The sequence below is a fragment of the Apteryx mantelli genome, chromosome 28, assembly GCF_036417845.1.
Source record: "Apteryx mantelli isolate bAptMan1 chromosome 28, bAptMan1.hap1, whole genome shotgun sequence".
NCBI classification, from domain to species: Eukaryota; Metazoa; Chordata; class Aves; order Apterygiformes; family Apterygidae; genus Apteryx; species Apteryx mantelli.
Genome location: NC_090005.1, coordinates 1,776,487 through 1,802,820, shown reverse-complemented (window position 1 = coordinate 1,802,820; position 26,334 = coordinate 1,776,487). Strand labels below are relative to the sequence as shown.

The following is a 26,334-nucleotide window of genomic DNA, read 5'->3' as shown; positions in this document are numbered from 1 at the left end:
CACCCATGGGGGGGGGGGGCGCAGCCCCTGCGGTGCCCTACGGGGGTGGGAAAACACCCACGGATCGGGCCGGGGGGGGGGGGGGCTGGACCCCGTTACACCCGTGCGGCCCCGTCCCGTCCCCCAGCGCCTGTTTGCACAACAGGCTCCTGTTTGCTGTAAACTGCCCCCGCCTGGTCGCACCCCCCTCCCAGGCAGTGGAACTGGTCCAACTGGGCCAAACTGGGCAGCTCGTGCCGGCCAGCCCCGGCGGGTGCGTGTGCAGCGCCGTGCACGGCCCGCCCCGCAGCCAGCACATAAAGGTGGCCGGGCGGCGAGCGGGGGCCCCCGGCGGCCCCAGGCCCCCCCCCCCAACGCCCCCCCACCATGCTCTTCTGGCACGGGCAGCCCGAGCACTACTGGCCCGGCCCCGGGGAGCTGCACCCCTGCCCCGGCCCCGGGCTGCTCAGGTACCCGCCCCCCCCCCCCGGTGCCTCAGTTTCCCCAGCACGCCGGGACCCCCAGCCTGGTGCCCCCCCCCCGGGGAAACTGAGGCCCGGGGGTGCTGCCCGCAGGGAGCCGCTGCCGCTGCTCAAGCAGGAGGAGCCCAACGGCATCTCCACCTCGGAGCCGCACTGCCCGGCCTTCCAGTACGTGCTGGCCGCCGCCACCTCGCCCGCCGTCAAGCAGCACGAGGAGACCCTCACCTACCTCAACCAGGGTGAGCGGGTGGCCCCCGCGCCCCGCACCCCCCCCCCCCGGGCGCCGGCCCCCGCTCAGCGCCCCGCGCTCGCCTCCCCGCAGGGCAATCCTACGAGATCCGCATGCTGGGCACCCCCCGGAGCGAGCCCGGAGAGGGCCGCCGGCTGCTCAAGGTGAGCCGGGACGGGGCGGGCGGCAGAGCCCTGGGGCCAGGGGGATGGTGCAAAGTCCTGGTGCAAGGGGCTTGTGCAAGGGGCTTGTGCAAAGTCCTGATGCAAGGGGGTCGTGCAAAGCCCTTGTGCAAGGGGCTTGTGCAAAATCCTGGTGCAGGGGGGATGGTGCAAAGTCCTGGCGCAAAGCCCCGGTGCAAGGGGGATGTGCAAAGCCCTGGTGTAAGAGGGATTATGCAAAGCCCTGGTGCAAGGGGGCTGGTGGCCGTGGGGCTCGGGGCCGGTAGCCGTGGTGGCCCGGTGGCCGTGGCGGGGGTCTCGGGGCCCAGGGCCCGGTGCTGTCGCCGCAGAGCGTGGTGCGGGTGGTGTTCCACGACCGCCGGCTGCAGTACACGGAGCAGCAGCAGCTGGAGGGCTGGCGGTGGAGCCGGCCGGGCGACCGCATCCTGGACATCGGTGAGTGTCCCCGCGGGGGGACGTCGCCCGCCGCGCGCTGGGGTGGCGCTGGGGGGCGGGGGGGCTGCTCACCGCCAGCCCCGCCGCTGCCCCCAGACATCCCGCTCTCCGTCGGCATCCTCGAGCCCCAGATCCACCCCACGCTGCTCAACACGGTGGAGTTCCTGTGGGACCCTGCCAGGCGGACGTCCGTCTTCGTGCAGGTGGGAGCCGGTGGGCGCGCGGGGGCCCCCGGGGAGAGGCGCCGGCAGCCGCCCCCTCCCCAACGCCGCTGTCCCCGGCCAGGTGCACTGCATCAGCACCGAGTTCACGCTGCGGAAGAACGGGGGCGAGAAAGGCGTCCCCTTCCGCATCCAGATTGACACCTTCGGGGCCGGGGGCAAGGGCGACCCCCCGGAGCATCTGCACTCCGCCAGCTGCCTCGTCAAGGTGTTCAAGGTGCGGCCGGGGGTCCGGGCACCCTGGGGGGCCGGAGCATCCCGGGTCCAGGTGCCTCGGGCTGCAGGTGCCTTGGGGTCTGGCCATCCCGGGGGTCTGGACACCCCAGGGTCCAGGTGCCTCGGGGTTTGGGCATCCCTGGGTCTGGGTGACTCAGGGGTCTGGGCATCCCGGGATCTGGGTGCCTCCGGGTCTGGGCACCCCAGGGTCCAGGTGGCTTGGGGTGCAGGCATCCCGGGGATTGGGCATCCCAGGGATCAGGCACCCTGGGGGTCCTGCAGCCGGGGGTCACGGCGCCCGGCTGGAGGGGGGCCGGGGCGGCAGCTCAGGGCCCCTCGCGCAGCCCAAGGGAGCGGACAGGAAGCAGAAGACGGACCGGGAGAAGGTGGAGAAGCAGCCGATGCTGGAGCGGGAGAAATACCAGCCGGCCTACGAGAGCACCGTGCTGGCGGAGGTGAGCGCTGCCCCGGCGCGGGGTCCGGGGGGAGAGGGGGGGGGTGTCCCAGCCCAGGGACCCCCCCGACCCCCTTCCCCTCCGTCCTCAGTGCGCCCCGTGGCCGGAAGCGCTGCCCCCCCCCGGCAGCCCCCCGGGGCTGCCATCTCCGCACGCCTTCAAGCTGCCCCCCCCCGAGAGGTAAGCGGGCCGGACCCCCCCCCGCGCCCCCGCCGTGTCCGTCCCCCCCGCTCAGCACCGGCCCCTCTCCCTGCAGGGTGTGCGTGTCGCCCACCTGCACCGCCGAGAGCCCCCCCGAGAGCCCCGGCGAGGTGAGGCCCCCCCGCGCACCCCCTCGCCCTCCTTCGCCCCCGTCCCCCTGGACGCTGATTCCGGGGTCCGGGCTGGCATCCGCCGCCGGTGCGGGAGCCGCTCGCTGCCGCCCCGGAGCTGCAGGCAGCTCCATCCTGCTCAGCGCGGGCAGGGTGCGGAGGGGGCAGCTGCAGCGTCCCACCGGGGTCGGCAGCCCGGCGGGCTGGTGGGGGCTGAGAACTGGCCAACTCGGGACACGCTGCCAGCTCCCGCCGCCCTGCAGGCGCTGAGTCCCTGCGCCTCCCCGCTGGAGACGCAGCAGTGGCTGCACAAGCGCCGCTTCTCCGCCTACGCCCGCGCCTTCGCCAGCTTCACAGGTGAGGAGCGGGGCCGCGCGGGGCCGAGCGGGGCCCGGCCGTGCCCTGAGCCTCCCCGGCCTCCCCAGGCGCCGACCTGCTGCAGCTGAGCCGCCGCGACCTGATCCAGATCTGCGGGGCGCCCGACGGCATCCGCCTCTCCAACGCGCTGGCGGCCAGGTGGGGCGAGCGTGGGAAGGCAACGCGGGAACCGGCTGCTCCGGCACCGGCACCGGCCGGGCTTCGTCCCTGCTCCGCGGGTCGCTGCCTCCGTGTCCCGCGGGGCCCGGCCGGATCCTGCCCCCCCCTCCCCAGCCCTCTCTCTGCCTCCGCAGGGGCCTGCGCCCCCGGCTGACCCTCTACGTGTGCCGGGAGCCCGCCGGCAGCGGGGCCGAGGGGCCGGCGGACACGTGTCCAGGTAGGGCGAGCGCAGGGCCGGGCTGAGCCGAGCCGCGGGGCAGCGCCGGGGCTCAGCGTCGTCCCCATCCCCGTCCCCGCGCAGGGCTGTACCAGGAGCTGCACCTGGAGGAGCTCAGCGCGGCGGAGCTCAGCGCCAAGCTGGCCGAGCTGCTGGGGCTGCCCCCGGGCCAGATCCAGCGCGTGTCCCGCCAGGGCCCCTCGGGCATCCACGTCCTCGTCAGCGACGCGGTAAGGACCGGCCGCCCCGCATCCGAGCATCCTGCGGCAGAGCCGGGCCCCCTCCCGGCCCCGCTCATCCCGTTTCCCTGCAGATGATCAGGAACCTGCCGGAGGAGACGTGCTTCGTGGTGGCCGTCAGCAAAGGTAGCGCCGGCGGCTGCGGAGAGGGAGGCCGCGGCGCGGGGAGGCGACGGGAAGCTTTCGGGGACGGGCTGCCCCCAGGCTGAGCATCGCCTCCCCGCAGCGCAAGCCCCGGACGGGTATCGCCTGGTGCTGCGATAGCGCCAGCCGCATCCCAGCCCGCGCCGGGAGGAGCAGGAGCCGCCACCGCGCGGGGAAGGGAGATTCCCCCACCGCAGGGGAGCAAAGGGCACCGGGCCGGAGAGGGTCCCAGCCCGGCGCATCCCTTCCCCGAGAGCCCGTCCAACAGGCGCCGACTCTCCACGGCCCCCTCCATCGACACTGGCTGCATCCCTGCATCCGTCACCTTGTCTCCTTCCCGTTTCGTATTAAAGGACGGAACAAGCCAGCCCTGAGCCTGGCCTTGTCCCTGCCCCTTCTGCGGGATTTCCAGCTCGGCATCCTGGGGCTGGGGCCGGCCGGGCCGGGAGATGACACCGGCACAGCCCGGAGGCCACGGCAGCCCCGAGCCAGCCGGGAGCCCGGCGGAGCAGGAGGGGAGCAGGCAGGGCCCCGGCGCAGAGCCTGGGACAGCCCCCGCTGGCAAAAACCACTTGTTTCTGCGTTTTGGCTCAAGGAAATGTTTATTTATAACCCCGAGTCCTTCCTCCGAGCACGAGCCAGCGCCCCTGGGGCTGCGCCCGCTGCTGGCACCGAGGGCCGGCTCTGGTGTGACGCCCGGGAGCTCGGGGACACCGCCGGAAAGGGCTGCCGGAGCAAAGGCCGGGCTTTGGGCTAAGCGAGACGGCGGCAGGTTTCCCAGAGGGGGAGGACGGAGATGGAGAGGAGCCAGCGAATGCAGAAACCCAGAAACTGCCTGCAGTTTGTGTACCATGCACCACACAAAAGACAACTGAGCTACAGATATATATATATATATATATTTACTTTTAGTTAATGGCATTATTATATCCACACAGTGTCAAGGAAAGCACAGATTACAATATCATTAAAATAATATTTTACAGATCTCTCTATAATATATATACTCGAGGGAGCGTATGACAAGGTTCCCACTTGTATGTCCAACACATCAGTCTAAATGGACACGATGAGGCCACCAGAGTTTAAAAACACATTAAAAAAACACTTAACAGACCCAGCCCTGCCCCTCATCCAGCACCCACGACCGCAAGCCAGCGGGAACACCGCAACCCAGAGCGGCAGATACTTGTGCTGGATGCACCTACAGGAGACGAGCTGGAGCACAGGAACATTCAACACTTAAACAGTTTGCATAGAAAAGGGGAGGAAAATTAATTTTAACAGAAATCGGTGAAAATTAGTGGCCTCCAGCCAGCAGGGAAAACCACAGTGAGTCCAGATGTTTTCGGGATGCGGGAAGGTGAAAGGCTTAGCCGCAGCACAACCCGCCTCGGGGACGAGGCGGGCGTTTGAGGATCGCTCCCAAGGGCAGAGCACCAGCCCCGCGACGCGGCAAACGCCTTGCGGAGGTCGTCTCAGCAAGGAGCACGTCACACCGAACACCCCGAACTTCACGGAAACCAAGCCAGCCGGCCGCCGGCACCGGCGGCTCCGCGTGCCGGCGGCTGGAGCACGCGGGGGGGAGCGCGGTGCAGAGCGGGTGTCGCCGGTGACGGGTCCCGTGCTGAGACGGCTCCTCCGTAAGGGCGCCCGGGCAGGAGCGGGCAGCCGGGCCGGCAGCTGCCCGGGAACGGCGCCCTCGGAGGCGCGAAGGCAGCGGGAGACGGGGGGCCGAGGAGGCAAGGCACGCGTCTCTGGGGCGTGGACTGAAGCTTTGAGCAAAAGCTGCTTTTTTCCCCTCTTTTTTTGTTTTGGCCCCCCACGACCCTCTGGAGCCAGGGCCGCGGTGCGGCACAGGGACCCTCCGCACCTCCGGTTTTCGCTGGCTACCTCGGCCAAGTTGTCAGCGTGGAGAGAGAAGGGAAGAGAAATCTTGGTCAGCTTTCTTGGATGCCAGAAAAACAAACACACACAAAAAGAAACCGCACACGATCCTTCATCAGAAGGGGACAAGGCATTTTAAACCTCATTTCCAGGGCGCACGCTTCCAGTGGGACACTGCAGCAAAGAACCTTGTCATACTGATCTCCCATCCGCCCCGTCAAACAAACAAAAAAACCCCCCCAAAACAAAAAAATACCCCCCAAAAAACCATGACACCATGGGCCAGCCATGAACAACACATTCAGAGTAAAATAAAAAAAGGAAATTACAATGATGTTTAGAAAATAGGAATTTGTTAAAGTTTTTGTTTTAAATAACCGTTGTGACAGCATGTTACACTTGCCACATCCTCATCCTCTTCGGGAGCAGGCAGAACCACGATCAAAAGTGCTGCTGCGCGTCTCAAAAGAAAAACAAAAGCCTCATTTTTGGTTGCGTTAGATTGCCTCACAGCACCTCCCTGCAGGATCGCAACAGCACTCGGCCAGAAGGTCTCAGGCTGTTCTGCTAGAGACGTCCCTTCTTCTCGCCACCCGCCTGCTCGGAAAGTCCAGCGAGCATTTCAAGGCCGCGCTCAGCTCTAGCTGTGCTTGTACTATGTGGCCAGGGACAAGGTGTTGAAAGGCAGATCCAGGTCACAGCAAAACACTTCTTTTCAAAGCGGGAATACACGGTCCAGCCTCCACGCTAGACTGTGGGACACAACCACGGAGGCATCTCAGGATTCTGGGGTGCGCATGGGTTTTCACGGGAGGGCAAGGAAAGGGCCAATATATAGACAACAGCTCACGGTCTCAAATCAAGGACCTGAACTGACCGGGTCCAACTAGTCTAGTCCAGAGGCTGGAAAGGATGGATTTGGCACAAGTAGGGAGTCTTTGAATTGATTTGATATTCAGACAGGGCTTGCTCCTCACTGAACCGTTCAGGAGAGCCACCGTTTTGCATCACACGTCCCTCAAAACAACACAACAGAAACGCTCCTCTAAAAGATGGTCCCTGAATCTCAGTGGCTGATGCCCTCTGTAGCCATCAGATCAAACACAGGGCTAGTGCTTGACCTAGTGCCTAGCAATCCTCCATCTCAGCTAGTCATCAGTCCAGCAGAAACAAGGACGAATGCATATGGAGCTAAAACAGAATTCCCAAACAGCCCATGTCCAATACGCTACCACGTGCAGAAGGATTTTTTTTTGCTCTACAAAGGTATTCCTCTGGTAAGACAAGGCTTGGAAAATGGTTGTTTATTGGTATTTATAAATACAAACATAAGGAAGAGTCCATTTAAAGATGGATATTTTGACTTAAAAGGACACTGTCAAATAGTTTGAGCTACCTTATGCTGTTACCCTGTGCGAAAAAAAAAATGCTTTGGGTTCTGTATTCTTGAGTTTTCCTTTGAAAACTGCTCTGTTACAAAGAGATCAGTCAGTCAACTACACCCTGGCTTACAAACCAATTTCAGCTCTCCCCTGCCACAATATAAACTAACCAAAGTGTTTTTCCCAGAGTTGTGCAAATACTGTGATTGCCGGGTTCTGCCCGAGGCGCACCCGCCCATTCAGATAGTCAGTCTGTTACCATGGGAAGCTCCATTATCTTCTGCCACCCTGAAAATCGGAGAAAGGAGTTCTGCAAATGAAGTATAAGAACAGGCTCGTTGAGCAGAGAGAAACCACAGCGCTAAAGAGGATTTGAATAAATATACTGGATTAAAAGCAATCTATAGGAAAAGAATTGACAGTATCCTTTTAAACACAGCATACTGGATTTCTTCCCAGCAGACTGCGCATCTGCAAGACTTTGTTAAGCACATATTGATGGGGTGGGGAAATTAAGTTGTAGATGAAGGCGATACAGCTCCTGTGGTACTAAACGGCCCTTCTGACTGCCTGAATAGCTCAGACGGTGCTAAGAGGATGGGAAGTAACACACGGTCCTCAAAGCAAACCCACAGCAGGAAAAAAGCCCTCAGAACGCTAAAACGGCCGTTCCTAGCGCTTCAGCCAGCTCCTACCCATCTTTTGATTATTCAGCATAAAGGTGAAGTACCACTTCCTTGGCTGCTGGCAGCTGATTAAACAGACCTGCTCCTCTTTGTCTCAATCAGATGGGAATCTCCGTAAACATGAGCTCCCCCTTCTATCCCAGGGTGCAGACAGCAGGAAGAGCGCAATTACTTACACATCAGCTCGTCTTCCACAAACCTGTTACAGTTTGACCAAGTTCTGCCCCATTAAACCCTTGGCGTCTGCCCATCTGTTCACATGTTTCATAGCGGGCAGCTGGAACTGCCAGCGTCAAGGAATCAGGCATTCACGGAGCTGGCTCGGGCTGTCTATACTCCTTTGAAGCACCTGGATTAATCTTGCCTGAAATGCCTCAAAAGCAGCTTCTATGAACACACACCCCGGCAGCTGGGAGGTACGGGCACACAGTAACCCCCCCATTTCATTCAGACGGTTCCTTCTCCCGGGCAAGACACTTACCTGTGGAAGATGCAAAAGTCAGCAAAATCACCCAGCGCTCACACCTCACTGTGAGAAGGGGACAGTAATCGAGGACATTTTCAGGCCCGCTGTTCCTTCTGCTTCATTGACCAGGGCAATAAGCAAAAAAGATTCTACTTTGCTGTTCCTTTGGGGGTAGGAGGAAAGGTGGGAGGGAAAGGCAGAAAGAGTAGGGAACTTACAGTCACTGGAATAGAGACTATAATTTGCCCCCTATATCAAGAGTTATATTCTCATCACTGGGGTAAAACCTGAAATGCAAAACAAATTCAGAGACCCAACCACTGGTAAAAAACAGGCCAAGAAGCCTATGAGAGCCTAGCCTGTAGTTCAGCTCATTTTCTGTTTAAGATCTTCCTAAAAGGTCATCTCAGGCTCAGGCTTCTAACGGTAAAGAGTATCTTTTTTTTTTTAATTATTGATTCATAACTTGTTTGGTAAATCTCAAAAAATTACTGAATTAGAAATCTGTTAAAAAAAAAAAAACAGGATGTGGGGAGGGTAAAAAAAACGAGCCTGACATTACAGATTTCAAGCTATATCACAACAATCTAGGAAGCCTCTGAGCCGAATGCTACAAAACACAGAAGAAACAGATGAACCTTCAACGTGAGCATGCTCAGGGTGGTCAGCAGGGAATGGGAAGTAGAGAAGCACAAGTAAATCATGTCTCACAATGGCTGCTGTTTCATTCCCTCACTGCAAATGGACACAAAACTTGTGTTTATGTTTTTTTTTTTTTTCCTGAACAGTGGATGTAGGGTTAAAGCATGTTTCCTTTCTCTCCCTCTCCCCATTTCAAAGGATTTCAGTTACTATTCCAACTTTAACAGCAGCAACAGTCATTTTGGGTTTGCAAAACCCTCCCCTCCTCACCGCAATGATTTCATCTGAGCATGCCCAGCAGGAATGGTTCAGAATTATACCAATCCACCTACAGAAGAAGCCAACACAGCTCCAGCTCCCATATCACAGAGTTCATCAGTTTGCTGGAACAGGTGGGGTGTGTATATGTACGTGTATGGGTGGCTACAGGGCCTGGCACCACAGGCCCTTTCACTGGCCCTTGCAAATGACACTGGTATCGCTTTCCTTGAAGATACTGGTGTCCACCGTAATTCTACAAGTGTAATTAAATACTCAGTTTGCAAGGATGACCACTTCCAGTGTCATAGGATGATGCAACATCTGCAGAAGCGTTGTCTGCTGCCCCCAACCGAAGGAGGTGGAGTCACAGGAGCGAAGTAGGCATGGACTTTAATATTGGGTAAATGGGTCTGAAAAGACAAACACAATGTGTAAAGTAACAACAATAGTGGCAGTGCAATAGTCAAATAAAGAGAGGTCGAGATGGGCCTGGTTTACCTGTGTACTGTACGGATTTGTGTGCCCTTTGCAGATAAAATGGTATTGTTACCCTTGTTTTACAGATGGAGAAACCGAGACACAGGAAGGAATCGCTTGGGACACAGGGTGTCTTAGATGATCCAGGAGCTAGTGACAAAGCTGCTCTGGCTCTGAATCCCATCCACAAGACCATATAGCCTCCCCTACACCAGACTGACTGTATTACAGGATTAGCCTGAGTTTTTATATATATATATGCACACATTATGTATATATACAAATGCACACACACACATATATATAACAGGAAGTTATCAGTATAAAGCACTCCATAATCTATGCTAAGCTTATAAAGTAGTCAAGAGGAGATGCCATTCTACACATTTGCTGTGGCACTAATTCTTGATCCCACGTTTGAAAGAACACCATCAAGTATAACTGCACATAAAGTGAGCACTTGCACGCTGGGTCTCCCGTATTCCTTTCTGTTTCTATGTGGTGGCACAGCAATTTTATTTCTTCCCTACCAGCTAGCGCTCAGCCCCATCCAATCTTCTCTTGAGTGAAGGAGGCTATTAATTTTATAGATGACTGTTCTGGCAACACATTTGAATGCCTGATTATGAGAAATCTGTAACTCAGCCCTCCTGCTTCCCCACCAGATAGTGTTCAAGTCACAGCCTTGATGATTTGTTTTTTTTTTTTTACCCTGAGTCTCTTGATTCCTGCTCGTGTGATTTGCTGACAGTCGTACAGTTCTATCCTCTCCAAGCTGTGGCAGCTTTTCAGGTGCTCCAGGGAGGCATCTGTGATCAAAGGGCAGTTGTCCAGCTCGATCACCTCCAAGCGGTCGTGTGCGCAGGCACCGTTTCCCAAGTGACGAATCCCATCGTCCGTGATCAGTTCACAGTGGGATAAGCTCTGCATCCAAACAGAGGTAGTTAGCAGCCTCTGCCATCACCAGATAGAAGCCAGCACCCCTGCTGGCTTGAAGCAGTACACAGGGACACAGAAAGGGAGATAGACTAAATTCCCAGAAATTCAGACCAAGAGGAAAACTGCTTTCCACAATCAGTAGCCTCTCCAGGTCACAGATTCTCAGGTCTAGACTACAGGCGAAAAGGACTGCAGCCTCCTCTCTAATAGATGGACTGACAGTCTGGTTTGTAGACAGATTCTGCTAAGCTCGCTTAGGAGAGGTAGAGACTGGTGTCAGGAGAATCCATCGTCCTATAATTCATTTTCAGGCAGCTATGGGTGCCTGGCATATGATTAATGCTAGCAGTAGGGGAGGGACAATAGGTTCTTCAGGGTCAAGTTTCTAGCTGAATTTTTCCAGGCCTTCACAACACATCTATGAAGTCAAAGAGACAAATCCCCATGGGCAGCATTTGAAATCCTTTTGTTTATAGAAAGAAAATGCTGAAAGTCTCACTTATAATACTCACCAGAACCTGAAGCCGTGGACAGTGTATGGAAAGCTGGATTAGCGTACTGTCTGTTATCTGGGAGAAAAAAAAAAGAAAAGAAAAAAAAGCCCTTTCATGCTAGATTCTTTGCACAAAGCCTTTTTCCCCCTGCTAAAGTACAACTACAAACTTTTGCCTAAACACAGTTCTCCATGGTCACTCTTCTGAGCCCCTCAGGAAGGCGTCCCCTGTAAGACCAAATCAGAAACCAACTCAGGTCCTTAAAGGACTGTTAAGTCATGGAGTTTGCATTGCTGTTATTTCATACTTCCTTAGGTAGCTGTCATGAAGCAAGCTCACAGTTGAGAGAGACAAGTGAGCAGACAACTTCAACAAAACAAAGTCTCCTAAATATTTGTCCCTGAAAGCATTAGAGGTGTTAAAATCTCCTTCTAACAGCTCTGTAGATTGCTGAATTGTTCTTCATTAGTTTTTCAGGAAGAAAGAAAGACTCGACACAATGGAATTCTAATCTAAAAGCATTCAGAAGGGAACTTGCTGTGCTATCTTTGTTCAAAGCAGTCCAAGGACACAGCCCAATTTTTCCTTTTTCCTTTTTGGGCTAACTTTTTTAATCACTTCCTGTCTGGACCGTTTTAAGTTCCTCTTGTGATCTCCTGAATATCTGCCCTGTAAACATCAGGAAGTACAGAATACTGGGGTCAAACTGTTCTCATGGCAGGAAGCAAAATCTTATTATCTCCACCGTCTTTATCTAACTCCAATCTGTCCTTCGGGTTGGCAGATTTTTCCATAAGATCTTGAGTAAATGCAATCATTTTCCCTGTAAGTGTTATCTTGAAATGGTAATCAGTCCATGGCACACACTCGATGGGACAGTGTCGAATTACAAATGAAAGACATGCCTAAAACTACTGAAGAAACCTGCAGCACAGAGTCAACAATAACAGACTCGGTAACTGGTGAAGCATTACATCCCGTTGCCTTCTAGGAAGGCTTGTGATAGAATGGGCATCTCAGTTTTATTGCGAGCTGTTGCCATCTCCTTTCTTGCAAAATCACTGCTGTTCAAACATTCTGGCTATGTTTTTTCAAAACAGGTAATTTCTACTATCTCTAACAACATTTGTAGCGCACACTTTCCCTTATCTTACGTGCAAAGATCTTACTCTGGGCCTTAATCTTGTGTCAAGGGTTCACAGTTCTATATACATGGTCTTCAGGACACATCTATTGCTATTAAAGATTGTTTATTACAGTTATGGCAGCATTTATTGTTACAAAATATGAACAAAGGATCAAACTACAAAAGCAGTATTTTCTTATCCAAATATATCTGGTTGTCTTTGTTCAGGACTCTAAAAGGAGTTTTCAGTTGGAAACGCAATCTACCATCTTTTTATTTTTGCTGCAGTGCTAGAAATGTGGAAGTATCCATCACAAGCCATCTTTCCACACCGCTGGGACTTTGTGCTAAAAAACGTAACAGCTAGAGGTGGCACCTCCTACCTGGACGCACTCTTCCAGGTCCATTTTTTCAAGCTCATGGCAGTTCTAGGAACAAACAGAAGATCGAGTGCACAAACTAAGTGCAAAGTTCAGACAGCAAATATAAACACGTCTACAGTAAAGAGAGAATCCTTTTTTAGAAGGGAAGGGTTTTCTCCATGAAAATGTCATGACTGAAAGGAAAGTTCACTGCTTCTTTAAGAAGCAAATCAAATATACTAAAGAAAATCAAGTATACTAAAGAAAATCTAGCAATTTCTCTCATTTACAGGCACCAAGTTTTCTTTATTCATAGAAAGTAAAGGAAATTAAATTTAGGGTCAGTCGTAGAGGACACATTAATCTAGTACAACCAACATTAAGAGATTATAACTCCCAAGTATTAGACATCTCAATTTGGATGCACGTCCTCCTAGATGTGTGGGTCGGGACAATCCTGAAGATGTCAGGTATTACGTACAACCTAATTTACATCACCTAACTTCCACTCAAGCTTCAAAACTGAAAACATGACAAGAATCTGCACTCAGAGAAAGCTACTGTTAGTTTAGATCTATCAAGAAAACAAAGCAGAGATACTTGGCGAACAAGTGGAAATCAGCACTTACCCTAGCTAGAGTAGTAAAGCCCACGTCTGTTAGTTGAGAACACCTTGCAACTTCTAATATTCTGCACAGAAAGAATTTATAATAACCATGGTGGAGTCATTTTGCTTTTCAGAGTGTTTCATTAAAAGCTTCCAGCAACCCAGAAAAGTTTGACCCGGTTTAGGCTGTGCTCTCTGAGAGGATAATTTGCACAGAGCATCCACCCTCTATACCTGAGTGTAGGTCACAGGAAAAAACACAGAAAAAGAAGTCAGGCTAAAAGGGAACTCCAAAGGTCATTCAGTCGTACCCTGCTTCAAGGCAGGACAGCTCTAATCTCTCTTTTCTGACAAATGTTGGCCTAAGGTGCTTTTGAAAATCTTCACTGCTGGGCGCTCCACAACCTCCCCAAGCAATCTCCTCTGGTTCCCACCCCAAGCGCAGAGCTCACCGTGAAAAAGGGTATAATACAAGATAGTATACATGGCATCCTGGCAGACGGGCATGAAAGAATAAATATTTAATGCCATGATAGAAAATTTTGAAGTCTTCTAGGAGGCAAACTGCTTGCTTCTGTGACAACAGATAAACTTTCTGCCAAACAGTCACTGCAGTTCTATAGACATTTACTTCCTAGTGTTAATGTATTTATCTACCTTTATAGAAAAGAAAGCCAACTTTCCTGAAATGCATTATACATTGTGCTTTACAAAACTCAATACTGTAAAACTGCCGTCAAACATAAGCACAGAAACCATCTGGAACTGAAATCATGTTTTACCTTCCTCTTTGGTTTCCATATACTTGTATGCTGCACTTTGTACCCACAATTCTTTAAATGAGCTTATCACAGAAAAAGGATTTTTTTTTTCCTGGAAGACACCATATCTTATGCCATTTAATTCAGGCCACTCAGCTGTTACAGATGCCAGATAATAACTGTATCTTCTTTCTGCACCTGGCCATTTCCTGAATTATAGCAAAATCTTCCTGAAGAAACTTGTCCTAATAAAAATAAGCGTCTTAAAAAATAATAAAAAAGCAAGCACCTGCAGAGATGATGCTGGAAGCCCACTTTTTCAAGCAAAGTGAAAATTAACACAATTCCATCTGCTATAAAATCATTAAAACCCTGTTAAAATCACATGTTAAGAGGAAAAAGATATTGATTAAATGTGTTTTCAGTTCTCAGTACAAGAGTAACATAACCTCAACTGTTTTGCATTAAAACAAAACAAAAAACCCCACAAAAGTAGACATACAATGGTTTAGAAGGAGACTGTTACCAAGTGAATCTATTGGCAGTACACACCACCACAGCAGGGAGCTCTTTTATCACTGTTCTACTTGCACGAGTTTAGAAACCAAAGTTTGGGTACAACTGCTATCACCTCATAGCAAATGCCTGGAAATAAGCTCAGTGATAAGAAAGCACATTTTCAGACTACAGAGACCTTCAGAGTCTAAAGCAGCTCAAATATAATATGACCAGGTCACCAAGATCCTTTGCTCAATGTGCAACAGGTCACTGAAGCTTAGGTAACCCTGCACCGAAAACTTACCTCAGCCTTGGGCAGTTCTGTCCCAGGGCATTCAAGATGGCATCTGTAATGTTAGAGCAGCCTGAGGCACACAAGGATTGTAACTTGTGGCATCCTCTGCATATTGTAATGAGACCATCATCTGTTATTTGCTACAAGAAAAACAACAACATCATCACAAGCCATAACAACGTAGGTGGAGGTGCAATGCACTGCATATTTTGCCCTCAGACTTCCAAGCAGGCGCTTAACTCAGGCCAAGTTATGCTACTTTCAAGCAAAAAAAACGCATTCGAATATTCCACAGGAGCAGCTGAAACAGGATAAGGCACTCTGCAGCAATATTCTGGAAGCAATTCCACATGCGGGAAACGTTTCTGAGTGGGGCTACTGAACAATGGGGAAAGAGGGGGCAACAGAAGGCCTAGAAGCAGTCTCCTGACTTCCTTTGCAACACTTGCTCATAAAGAGCAAATGAAAAGTCAAGATAAAAAAAGCACCTGAAAAGTCACAGTCATCCAGAAAATAAGGAGGTCTTTTTTTCCCCTCTCTCCTTACAAACAGGCTTTTAAAAATACACCTCAATGGTTTGGGACCAAAACCTGAACTGCAAGACACAGGCTTACAGTCCAGATCACATCAAATTCACGCCATGGCATAGTAACTCCATCAACCTTGCTGCAACCCTGGATACAGAGGGGCCACTCTAGCCCTTTGCGGTCTGTTCTGCTAACAAGGCTGGCGTGGCAACAATACACGAATCTGTTCCAGATGTTACCCTGCATGAGCAAGAGCACGAGGTTCTGGGACATAGCATGGCTGTGCCAAGAAGCCGCATGGGACCAAGAGCAATGCACGCAGTGGGAGAAGATGAAGAGAAAAAGGGACAGAGGTGGCACAGGACACGTATGCTTGAGGCCCAGTCAAACCTCACTCATTTCCTAGGTTCTAGATTTCTGCAGCCAGCCAGATTCAACTCAGTTTCAACATGGAAAAGCTAGGGACAGACACTGCTTCTTTTAAAAGAGCAAACCTGTAGACTGATAAGCCTGAGTACTGGAGTGGGATGAAATGGAAGCTGAGTACAACATGGTATTTTCAATTAAGGTGAACAAGGAATCTTACTTGTTTTCCTCTCCCTTCTGCCTGTTTGCCTCTCCCTTTTCTGCCTTCTTGCCCAGATCCCAGGTGCAGTTCTGGCATTTGCTACTAACAGTTTACTCCTTCCTTGCAAGTACCCAGTCTCAGATGGATGGACACCAAATCTCTAGTCAGTCTAGTATTTGGTAAAGCTACTCCTTAAACAGGACAGAAAAAAGGACAGTCCTGCAGCCCCCAAAGCCTTGCCCACTTCAGTGGAAATGGAGGGGAGTGCCTAGTCATTCACTGCGTCAGACTAACTGCATGAGGGTATGTATAAAAAGCTCATTACAATTCCTGTTTTGGCTTAAACATATATTTTTGGCATTGCAGAATAATTGGTTTACAGTCTTTCTGTGCAGGGCAACTGCGCTTCTCGGTTCAATTTTAAAGAGAGACTGGAGTGAGTCTGGCTAGAACAAACATTCCAGCCCAATGGAAAGAATTTTTCCAGCTAGTCCTGCAAATGAGTTTACAAGCCCTGTGGGCAGGGCAAAGAGACAAACAGTTCTGACAAACTGAATGCTAAGACACTGTTTCGGGGGCTTATTCAACATTACCAAATGCTACCAAAAAGCTGTTTTTTATCAACTCTTTTTAAAAGTCTTACAAATTTACAATTGCCCTGTCAGCACAGATGACGATGTTTCTGGGACGGAGTACGTTCTGCATGGTTGCGTTTTTAGATGGTCTCCAAATGCACAATGCTGGCTGAGTTGGGAGATCGTAAGAAGGCTTACTTACTAAGCATGTTTGAAGGTTTAAAGTCACCAGTTCAGGACAATGTGCACCAATGTACTTGAGAGCTTCATCCTCAAGCTGGAAAGAAAAATTTAGAGACTGAAGCAACCTGTTAATACTTGGAGCAATCTTCAAAGAAAGCTCTGAGAACAATAAAACATCCACAGTTGGGATATCTATGGGGAAGGAGGGCAATACATCGCAGTCTCAAAATAAACAGCAATGAGTGCACATCACTTTTTACCATCTCAGGGACAGAGTTCAAAGACCCACAGCACTAAGTTACTGATTTAAAGAAATGCTGATCTGATCCAACATGCATGACTAAGAAAGCAAGAAGTGAAATCAGAAACTATTTACAGGAATTAAGGAAAAGCTTCATTAGGCTCCAGTGAGGGCCTATAAGTAACACCATTTTTATATTGCAATACTTGAACTCTCTCTCTCTCTCTCAAAGTGTTATTTCATCATAGGGAGCACAAAACACATTCATGTTGCTTTCTGAAGATAAGAAAGCCTGCTATTCTTAAATCTGTAAGAACAGATGGCAAATAATTGATAACAAGGATGTATTGCCATCAATATTTCTCTGGACTCCATAAATTACTAGAAATTCAAGCTGTTTTTATAATCTAAACTGAAAATAGGCTGATTGTTATGTCTCTGATCAAGTCATCTTTTTATAGCCACATATACCCATCTTATGAATTAAAACGCAACAGTAATATAAATTACTGAAAAATGACTGACTATAGCCCCTACAGCTAAGCTTGTTTGCACACAAAAAATGTATTATTGCTTTATACACATAACAAGTGTATTATTGCTTTGCTTATCATGCTAACCTTTTAGGGCTTTCTGTGTGCATGCACAGGAGAAACACGCTTTTTGCAAAATAAAAACATATAGCTGTTTACCTATACACAGTAGATGAAAATGGCACTTACTGACTCACGCTTAAGAAATCCCCACCCCTCAAGAAAAAAATAATCCAAAACACATGAGCACTTTCAGTGTTTTGGGTATAAGAACCAAAGAGATCAAGGAGATCAGTTTCCAAGTCTATCTTGAGGCTCTTAAACTCTCTTGAGTCTTTGGGTCACAGCTTTCAACTCCAGCAGGGTCAGCTTTACTCTCCTTTTTCAAGGACAAGATTCTGAGATGCATGTTTGCTCCCTTCTAGTCTGATCTATTTGTGCATTAGAAAACTCCCACCTCATTTAAGTAAAGAAACAGTAATTAGTCCCCATATTCTTTGCAAAATAGCATTGCAAAGAGGTCCCACTCATTAAAAGAGTAATACTCATGGTAGATGTTCTCCATGGCCTAGTTCATAATTGATATTGCTACTTAGAAAAGTTGTAATATAGGGAAGCATTTAACATATTAAACTTTTCAGTGATCCAACAAATAAAACAGTAAGAGGAAGGTTAAAAGGAAATTAAGTCTAAATAACAAAAGGAATAACAAGGAAGGAAAACAAGTGTCAGCTGTAAAAGTCAGTGCACCATTTATATTCCAAAGAATGAGCACTGCAGACCTTTCCGTGCAGTCTCTTCAAAATGTACTGTCGTATCTCAAGAGCTATATGATACACTTAAGGGAATAGCATAATGTTTCTAACTGACTGCAGAGAAGTCTTTACAGAGAGTCAGGTACAATGTGATTCTCTTTGACTAGCTAGAAATCCAAACGACATGTAGAGGAAATTCTTTCACGTGGTTACAGATGAAAGTACAGTCAGGCTTTCTAAAATTTTCTGAGCCTTCCAGAAAAGGGTCCAGCCATGAATAACAAAGTTATCTTCTCTTAAAAATAAAATACACACACACGAAAACTTTGCTCTGTGTGTTCCCAATGGGAAAAAAAAGAAGAATGATTTCACAGCTAGATATGCAATTTGTTCACTGTCCTACTACTCATGCTGAGCTTAAAGCTATTAAGGAATTTCAATAAAAGCACTTAACCTCCAACAGACAGACTGTGAATAATTTCAGTAACTAATATTTCTGGAAGTAGAAAAAAATCTACAATACTTCATCCCCATACTTTCAGTTACAGCAGAAAGAAACTAGCAGTTATTATTCAATTTGAGTGTTCTCTGTAGAGCCGTACCTGCGTGCAGCCTTTCAGAAACAGGGCTTTGAGTCCCCCACAGCCTCTCACCAGAGCCTGGATGCCATCCTTAGTCACTTGGTCGCACCAGGAGATATTCAGCTGTTCCAGCAGTGGGCATCCCTCACTTGGGAGGCAAAAAGAAAAGTGGGTGGAAACTTTTTTTTTTTGGAAAGAAATTCTGTTTCAAGCCAGAATCTAGGAAATTCCCATTTCTGGAATCCCCATGAGCACAGGAAGTACACCCCCACCCACAGCCCCGCAGGGAACTTCTCTTTGTCAAACATCTCCAGATGTGAAGAGCTCTCCAAAGGCAGGATCAGGAGGTTTAGCCTCCTTATAGGAGAGCAAAAGACGACTGATTCACCCCATTTTGGGCACCTCCCAACTCTTATACTAGGACAATGTTTATGGGCTTTCTGGATCTGCACACAGCAAACCACCCTCATCCAAATGCAAACAGAGGGTTGACTTCTGCTGTGCTCCTTCTAACTTTCCAGGTGTAATTTTGCATTTGCAAATAGCTGCCAGTAGGAGTAAGATTCACACACGTGACTTGCAATCACGCAGAGGTATACATGCCATCATGTATTTGAGATAACTGCAGCACAAATTTGATCAAGTGAAATTAGGGACAAATATGAAACCCCTGGAGGGTAGAAAAATCATGCTCAAAGCGTAGCTATAAAATAATTTAATCACTTATTTGCTCTTCCAAATCTACATTTTTCCTTCAGTGTCTAGATGCACCCTCTTCAGTATTTTTCAGTGATACAGCTAGGACACTACTTAATCTTTTTAACAGCTCAGCCCCTATTGTTACCTTTAGTGGTTTTTTGCCTCCTTTTCTCTGTCCCAATCTCTTCCCACCAATGTCTGTCTTTCCCTTCCTTTTCTAGATTACTTGGCATTTCCATTTAGCAGATTTAAGTAGTTATGTGTCTCCTAAGCAGTTTAAAAAGACAAATAGTCACAGGCTGATGTTCACCTTCTAACTATACAACACTAGCTACATATGCAACAGTACAATTACAATCCAGAAGCTGACTGTTAGTAAACAAGCACCTAAAAAGGCAGACTAAGACTTTTTCCTTCTTTTTGCCTCTCCCCCAAAATCCCTCCTCCAAAACTGTAATACAATATAATTATTCTTCCACTGCTAATAATCACCAGGATGGATATAAGCAAGCTCGAGGGCAGCTTCTACTGAGTCTTCCTCTCTCTTTCTGCAAACTAGGAGGCGTAACACGTGAATGCTGAGCTCTGCTGGGGAATGCCTGGATTCTAATCATAGTTGCACCTCAGCCTATTTCAGTCTCCTCTGAGACGTATGAGACACATGGGGCAACGGCAGGTCAAACTATCTGGAGACAACCGGCAAATGTCATCAATGTTGTCAGCTCCTACCTCAGTGCTTTCAGAGACAAGTTGGTTATGGAAGTGCAGGAAGCCAAATCAAGGTGCCTGAGTTTAGAGCAGAACTTACTAAGACTGGTACATGTACTGCAAGAGAACATACGACAGTCTCATGTGATACATTTATTCAAAGTCATACACATTTCATATGACATGCATTATATTGCCTACTGTACACCCAAATCTGGCCTCCCCTTAAAAAGGGGAAGGAGAAAACAATATGGTGCAGGCAGTAAAGAGGATGATAGGGGGAACAGAACATTACTCACGCATCTGTGATCTTGGTGCAGCCATTTAGGTTCAGTACTTCAATATTTCTGCAGTTCTGTGCAAATGTCCTTCATTAGAGAAAAGGCAAAACATAGCTTTTTTTAGGTGACAGATTTCCCTACGTTCTAAAAAAGCATTTGCTTTAACCTCAATGCATCAGAAAGTTTTAAGCAACTGTCTCAAGCAAAAATAAAAGTAACTTGTGTTGCCCCGCATCTTGTGTTGGGACTTCCCAGTCTAAAGGCAAAAGTTTGTGATTCAGTGCCAATTACTACTTATCCTGTAGTAGCAGCTGGTAATTTATTTAAATTGAGGAAAATAGCTACTGTGTTAAGCTAGAAACCGATAAATTAAAAAGGCTTATATGTTACTGCTTCTGAGGTTTTAAGTTAGGCACACATCCTTAAGGTCTCAGTCCCAAAGTATTCACAAATTATTCCAGTACTCTGTGATGGCAGAAAATGAGTCATTCTTTCCATTGTATTTAGGAGCAGAAAGAAGCCATACCACTACCTTAACGCGTTGTCTCCCACTCCTAGACAGCCACGCAGGCTTAACTTCCGCAAGAAACCCCCACATCTTTTAGAAATATTCTCAACTACTCGGCCCTGTCGGAGACAGAAAGATTTACATTAAAAAAATCAAAAAAAACCAAAACTGACCTCAGCATTGACAAAGTTGAATTCAAAACTTTGCAGATTAACAACAGTTTGTTATTCTAGGTAAAATAGTGCTAAGAAAACAAAAATGCCATCATAATAATCTAAGACAGGGAGAGGGAGAATTATTCAGCTTCTGAAGATGGAGAGACAAGAAACAATTACCTAAAGCCAGAGTCGGCAAGCTCAGGCTAATGTTTGAGGAATTTCCTCCAGTCCAGAGCTCCTGGACATCGATACACACTGCCCAAGAAAGATGAAAGAAGCAACGCCACTGCTGCACAACAGGCAGTGAGATTTGCAAATAAGTACAGCGAGTGTACTAAAAACAGATAAATTTCTATTCAAAAGACAGACGAGGCAGTTTTATTCTCACAGAAAAAGGGATTCAAACATTTGTTTTCAAGAGATCTAGTGCAAGTTTAAGTGCAGTTTAAGTGCACATTTTCAATGCACAGCATTTTCTCAGATATTTACCACTTTGTTCAAAGTGCAAAAAAAACCATTGAGAAAACATTTATATCGCTGTCCAGCAATTCAAACACCGTGCCCTCTACTATATTCTACATGGTTGTTCATCACAGGACAGCAATATCAGCCACTTCAAGTACTAGTTGACATTTAAGATCTCTATATTGATTGAAGAGATGTTTTTATAAAATCCTTTCCCAATTAGAAAATAAAATAAAATCAAGTAGGCTAGCTACGAAGTAATTTCACAGCTGAAAAAGGGACACCAGCTTAACCAGATCTCTGCATGAGCCTCTGGTAAAATCTGGCCACTTACTTTCCCAGGCTATGGGAAGAACTCGCGTAGCTGCGGCTCACTGCTGAAGTGCTGCACTGGCTAAAGGCCGACAGAAGACCGAAAGCCCAACCTGTGTTTCAGTGTAGAAAGGCTGGAGAATCCGAGCCAGTATGTGTACTTTTGCAGTTCCTCTAGCATGACTATGAGTTCATATGCTTGGATTAGAGGATTCAAATACACTTATACAATATATGGAATTTATATCAATTGCTGGATTTGTGTTCCTTTAAAGCAAACAACATTTAGGATATGAGAAAGTCTAAGCAGGTACTTTTAGGTTAGGTACAACATATTAAAGCACTTTGTTTCAAAAGGGGAAGTCGATGCTTAAGAAAGAACATGTGTTTCTATGTACAGAGTGATGTTAGGGAACAGGGAGATGTTAAAACCATGCAAAAACCACTCAAGAACGGGGAAAAGCCTAGTTTATATTCACAGCATTCCTCTCTCTCTCTCCCTCCTACACAGCCCAGAGAAAGTAGCATGGCGATGAAGTTCTGCCCTCGTTTCCTGTTCCCTCCATACACCAGGCACCATTAATAACTTCACTGTACCCCTATGAAAGCAAATAATTACATGGGTCCAAAACTTTCAGGGCATGTTAAGAAATTAGGTATTTATTATTGAGAAAAATCACATGGTTTACTTCCTTCAAGGTGTCTCAGGCCACTCGGACCCCTGCAAGCATACAGAAGTCACCATACTGTCACGGGCATGTCCTCTACCCACGTATCTCAGCTGCTTAGATACCTGGCTGGCAGAGATTATTTTAACTCTTTTCTCTACAAATATTATGTACATTTCCCACCAGGTGTGAATCTTCAGGGATCCTCTGGTTTATGCCTGTCTAAGGAGTTAAAAATGATACACTCCCTACCTCCCTTCTCCAAAATATTTTAAACAGAATATAAACATTCCAATAAGAAACTCAGGGTTTGTCTCTTATTCTGTTTAATGCACTTTGAACTTTCAGAACAGCATGACAACACCATCCACTCCTATCAGAGCTACGTAGTCCACAACTAACATATCCATACTAGATACAAAGAGGCATTTCCAAAGCAACATCTTTTAGGAGCAGTTTTGATCTAGGGTCCCTCTGTATCATCTTCATTTATGTTTCAATTTTTAATATTAAAGACAGACAGGAAGAGAGACATGTTGCAGGTCATGTTTGAAAGAAAGTTCACAGTCTTAATGGTCTACGTCTGAGCTTATGTAAGCATTTTTTGAGTGAAAGGAAAAGTAGCCTAAGTTCTGCTATACATAAGCAATAATTTTCACAAGAACTTACCTTCCCTACTTATTTCTGTTTTCAGAATGCACATAAAAATACTCTCCTTCTATTACTACCTTTAAGTCTTGATACAGATATATAATTCTGTCCATTTTCAAAAGCTGAATGGATTGCCAAGACTTTAAAGACTCCCTGAAGCTAAGAAGAACTGAAATTAATGATTTCTATCTCCAGGGAAGGTAAAAAGGGTTACGCTGGGAGTATTAATCCATTCTAGGCTGTAATTACATTTTAACAAGAAAAATGGGTTTGTATGTCACTTAATTATACCTCAATATCCCTCTGGAAATCAAACAGGTCAATTCGCTGCCAGTTACTGCCATCCAGGGCCAGAACATTCCATGCCTTTATCGGGGGAAAAAATGTAAATGTGTTGTTAATATGAAAAAACGCCAGTGGGGACCTAGTTACAGTTTGTTCCTTTTAGAAACAACATTCTGCTTAGATGAAAAAGCAACAAGTAATTACAGCCAACAAGGAAAACTGTTCAGTTACCAGCATCGCTTGTTCAGACAAGAGTCACCTCACCTACACGGCCCACTCTTCGCAAGTCCCCGAAAGAGGCAAGTCTAACGTGCCCCAGACACTTCTGCGCCCGCGGGAAGGGTAGACGCCGGGCCCACGACAGGAGGCACTGCTGAAGTTAGGGCATCTTCACAGTTCTGGCTGGAATCTAATCCCTTAATCAGCATCACCAGCACCGGCTAAATCAAGCAGAGCAACTCCTTACACCTTTAAGGAAGCTAGTAGGCCCAACGTGAAGATGAGGGATACCAGGACATGGGCAAGTCATGTGTGCAGAACTACACCAGGCACCTACACTGACAGGAGAAGCAAAGCTAGTCTGAGGGCATGGAGGACTTGCTCTGTGGCACAGGAACCAAAGACTATGCGGTGAGATCCCGTTAGAGACGGCGGAGGCTGTCATCCTGCACACCTTCTCTTACCTCCAGCAGAAAAAGGTGTTCAAGGCAGTTCCACAGCTTGCTGCATGGGGTGCTATGTCCCACAGATGGAGAAATTCAAAAAACTTTGTAAGCTGTTCAAATAAAGCATCCTGCTCTTACCTGAGAACCATGCACAACTGCTGTAATGACAGTTTACTACCTTTAAGTGCTTTTTTTTTTTTTTTTTTTTTAAGGGGGAAGGGGGGTGGACAGGGGACAACGGGCTTGTAAAAAAAAATTCACATACTATTTTTTGTATGAACGAGAATCAGGAATTGAAAGTTAATAATTCAGCACTTAATAAATGCAAAAAAGTCATCAACACAATATTATAACCAAAATTTTAATACATAAAGTAAACAGCCAGATCTCGTAACAGCTATAAATCTATCATTATGAAAGAGTGCATGTATATAGGTGTATTTTTATGCTACACACACTACATGTACTAAGCTACATCTCCATCACAATATATTAGTCTTTGTGCAAGCCATGTACAGACTTACAAAAGCTGGGAGAACTGTAAGTTCTGCACTTTAAATCTTATTGAGGATAATTGTTTTAAGGTCTGGTTATTGCCATGAGAAAAGTAATAGCTCAAATATAAAAGAAACGTACTAGCGGATGCAAGTCATGACACAGCACATTTTAATGTGCAATCCAGTAGGGAACATTACATATGGCCTTTTGGTAGCTCTGTGCGAATACTCTACTCCTTTAGAGTGCCTGCTGTGTCACATTGTGACTGACTTGTTCTTAGATGTCCTGTGGAAACAGAAGCGAGTGACAAAAATGGGAGTACAAATTGAGATTGGCAGGTATCTTTGACAGTCTGCACCGGTCAGTGTTGAACTGGAGCAGCGAATTTCAGCTCCCTGGAAGATCTATGATATTCCAAGAACACGGGGTCATAACCATAATGCCTGGACATCACACAGGGTTTTTATTGCAATTAAAAATGTTTAACCACAGCCTTTTTATTATTCGGGGTATATAAGAATAAAAGCAAGTTATTGTACAGCTTGACCCCAACATTGACTGGTTTTGTACAGGAGTCACTCAGCATTGGGTCTGCCAGTGAGGCGAACACAGCTCTATAAACACCTTTCCATTTAATCGACTTGTAACTCTTGCTGTAGCAATGCTTCCTCTACCTTTTATTAAAAGCTTGCAAGATAAAGTATCTGAACAAGTCTGGCAGCTCTAAAGGACTGGACTTGCCGTTGGAGGAATTTTTCCATGCGAGCAATCAAGCCAAATTCCACTAGCTGAAGCCCATAAAGCCATGAGCTATTTGGGGGATGGGACAGAGCCCTAAGCAAAACAGACACTTCTTTTTTCTTCCACACTTGCATCAAATAAATCCAAGCGGGAAAGTGTTCACTGACTTTCTACTGTGTAGAAATTTTGATTCACAAACATGCTACATCTCCACAAAAACACACAGATACAATGTTTAGATGCATCCAAGTATCACGTATTAAGCTTAGCATTTTCCTCAGGGCAGGCCTCCTGTACAAAGACCAGGCTGACTGGACAATTCTTTGGGGAAAAAAGTCAGTCACCTCCCTTTCATAATCTGGACAAGGCCTTAGACACTGTCAAAATGATATTCAAACTTTGATTCCACCTTCACAACTGCTATCAGAAGTTTCTGATATTGCCATGTTAATATGGGACACTAAATAACCATAAGTGAAACAGTCTTTGCACAGAGTTTACCAGTACAAATTCTCCCAATTTGAAATGCAAGGAAGTCTGGAAGTGTGAGAATTGCAACACAAGTACAATAAATTGTTAAATTCTACCAGCAATGACAAGAATTCTTACCCTGGAAACTTGAGCACAACGACACAGAGTGACCACATCCAGGAAAGAAAAAATTCTGTAACAGAAGCAGAAATTATTTTTGGTTATCTGCATTTAAAACAAAGAGAACACAGAAAACTTAAAGGAAAAGATGACTGGATACAGCAGAACTTCGTAATTCAGTTCAAAGCTTAACTGTAAAAAGAAGTGCAGATCAAACAGTTGATAAATGAAAGCAAAAATCGCAGACACTGAACTACTGTGAAATACTAATCTCATACCTTGTAGTATTTACTGACATTAAACTGACAGTAAACAGAATGATTATTTATCTAAAAATCAAACGCTTACAGGTACCATGTAGCCTAGCAGTCAAACAAGCAATTAGGTCAGGGTACGGCAGAATAAACAGGTATTTAACACAGGAGTATAGTCGTACCCAGTGCTTCTCAACAAAACACATCTTTAACAACTACACTCCAAAAGCAGGCAGCCAAACAATTGACAGTTAAGAAACCAAAGTAACATCACAGTCTGATTTCAGTTCATGGCTTATTTCTTATTTTTCACATAGCCGTGCTAAATACTAAGTGTTGCTAACACAGAGGTAGGAG

General features: G+C 47.5%; 1 protein-coding gene and 1 pseudogene across 5 annotated transcripts in view; one reads left to right on the top strand and one right to left on the bottom strand.

Annotated features, from left to right (window-relative positions):
- Positions 1-1,056: 1,056 nt before the first annotated feature.
- LOC106496735 (alpha-globin transcription factor CP2-like) lies at positions 1,057-6,091 on the top strand (annotated as a pseudogene).
- Positions 6,092-6,823: 732 nt separating this feature from the next.
- The window catches only part of FBXL20 (F-box and leucine rich repeat protein 20), a 42,997-nt gene continuing 23,486 nt past the window's right edge, over positions 6,824-26,334 (bottom strand). For 3 of the 5 annotated variants that reach the window (XM_067312154.1, XM_067312153.1, XM_067312155.1), the window contains exons 3-15: positions 25,742-25,796; positions 23,235-23,309; positions 20,714-20,808; positions 20,200-20,268; positions 19,922-20,017; positions 18,515-18,641; positions 16,403-16,477; positions 14,540-14,670; positions 12,999-13,059; positions 12,391-12,435; positions 10,900-10,956; positions 10,160-10,372; positions 6,824-9,381 (exon numbers count right to left, since the gene is read on the bottom strand). In XM_067312154.1, the coding sequence (XP_067168255.1) occupies positions 9,274-9,381; positions 10,160-10,372; positions 10,900-10,956; positions 12,391-12,435; positions 12,999-13,059; positions 14,540-14,670; positions 16,403-16,477; positions 18,515-18,641; positions 19,922-20,017; positions 20,200-20,268; positions 20,714-20,808; positions 23,235-23,309; positions 25,742-25,796 (1,207 nt within the window). In that variant the 3' untranslated portion in view covers positions 6,824-9,273. The remainder of the gene's footprint in view (positions 9,382-10,159; positions 10,373-10,899; positions 10,957-12,390; positions 12,436-12,998; positions 13,060-14,539; positions 14,671-16,402; positions 16,478-18,514; positions 18,642-19,921; positions 20,018-20,199; positions 20,269-20,713; positions 20,809-23,234; positions 23,310-25,741; positions 25,797-26,334) is intronic. The other 2 variants (XR_010886490.1, XM_067312157.1) reach the window with 2 other exon arrangements.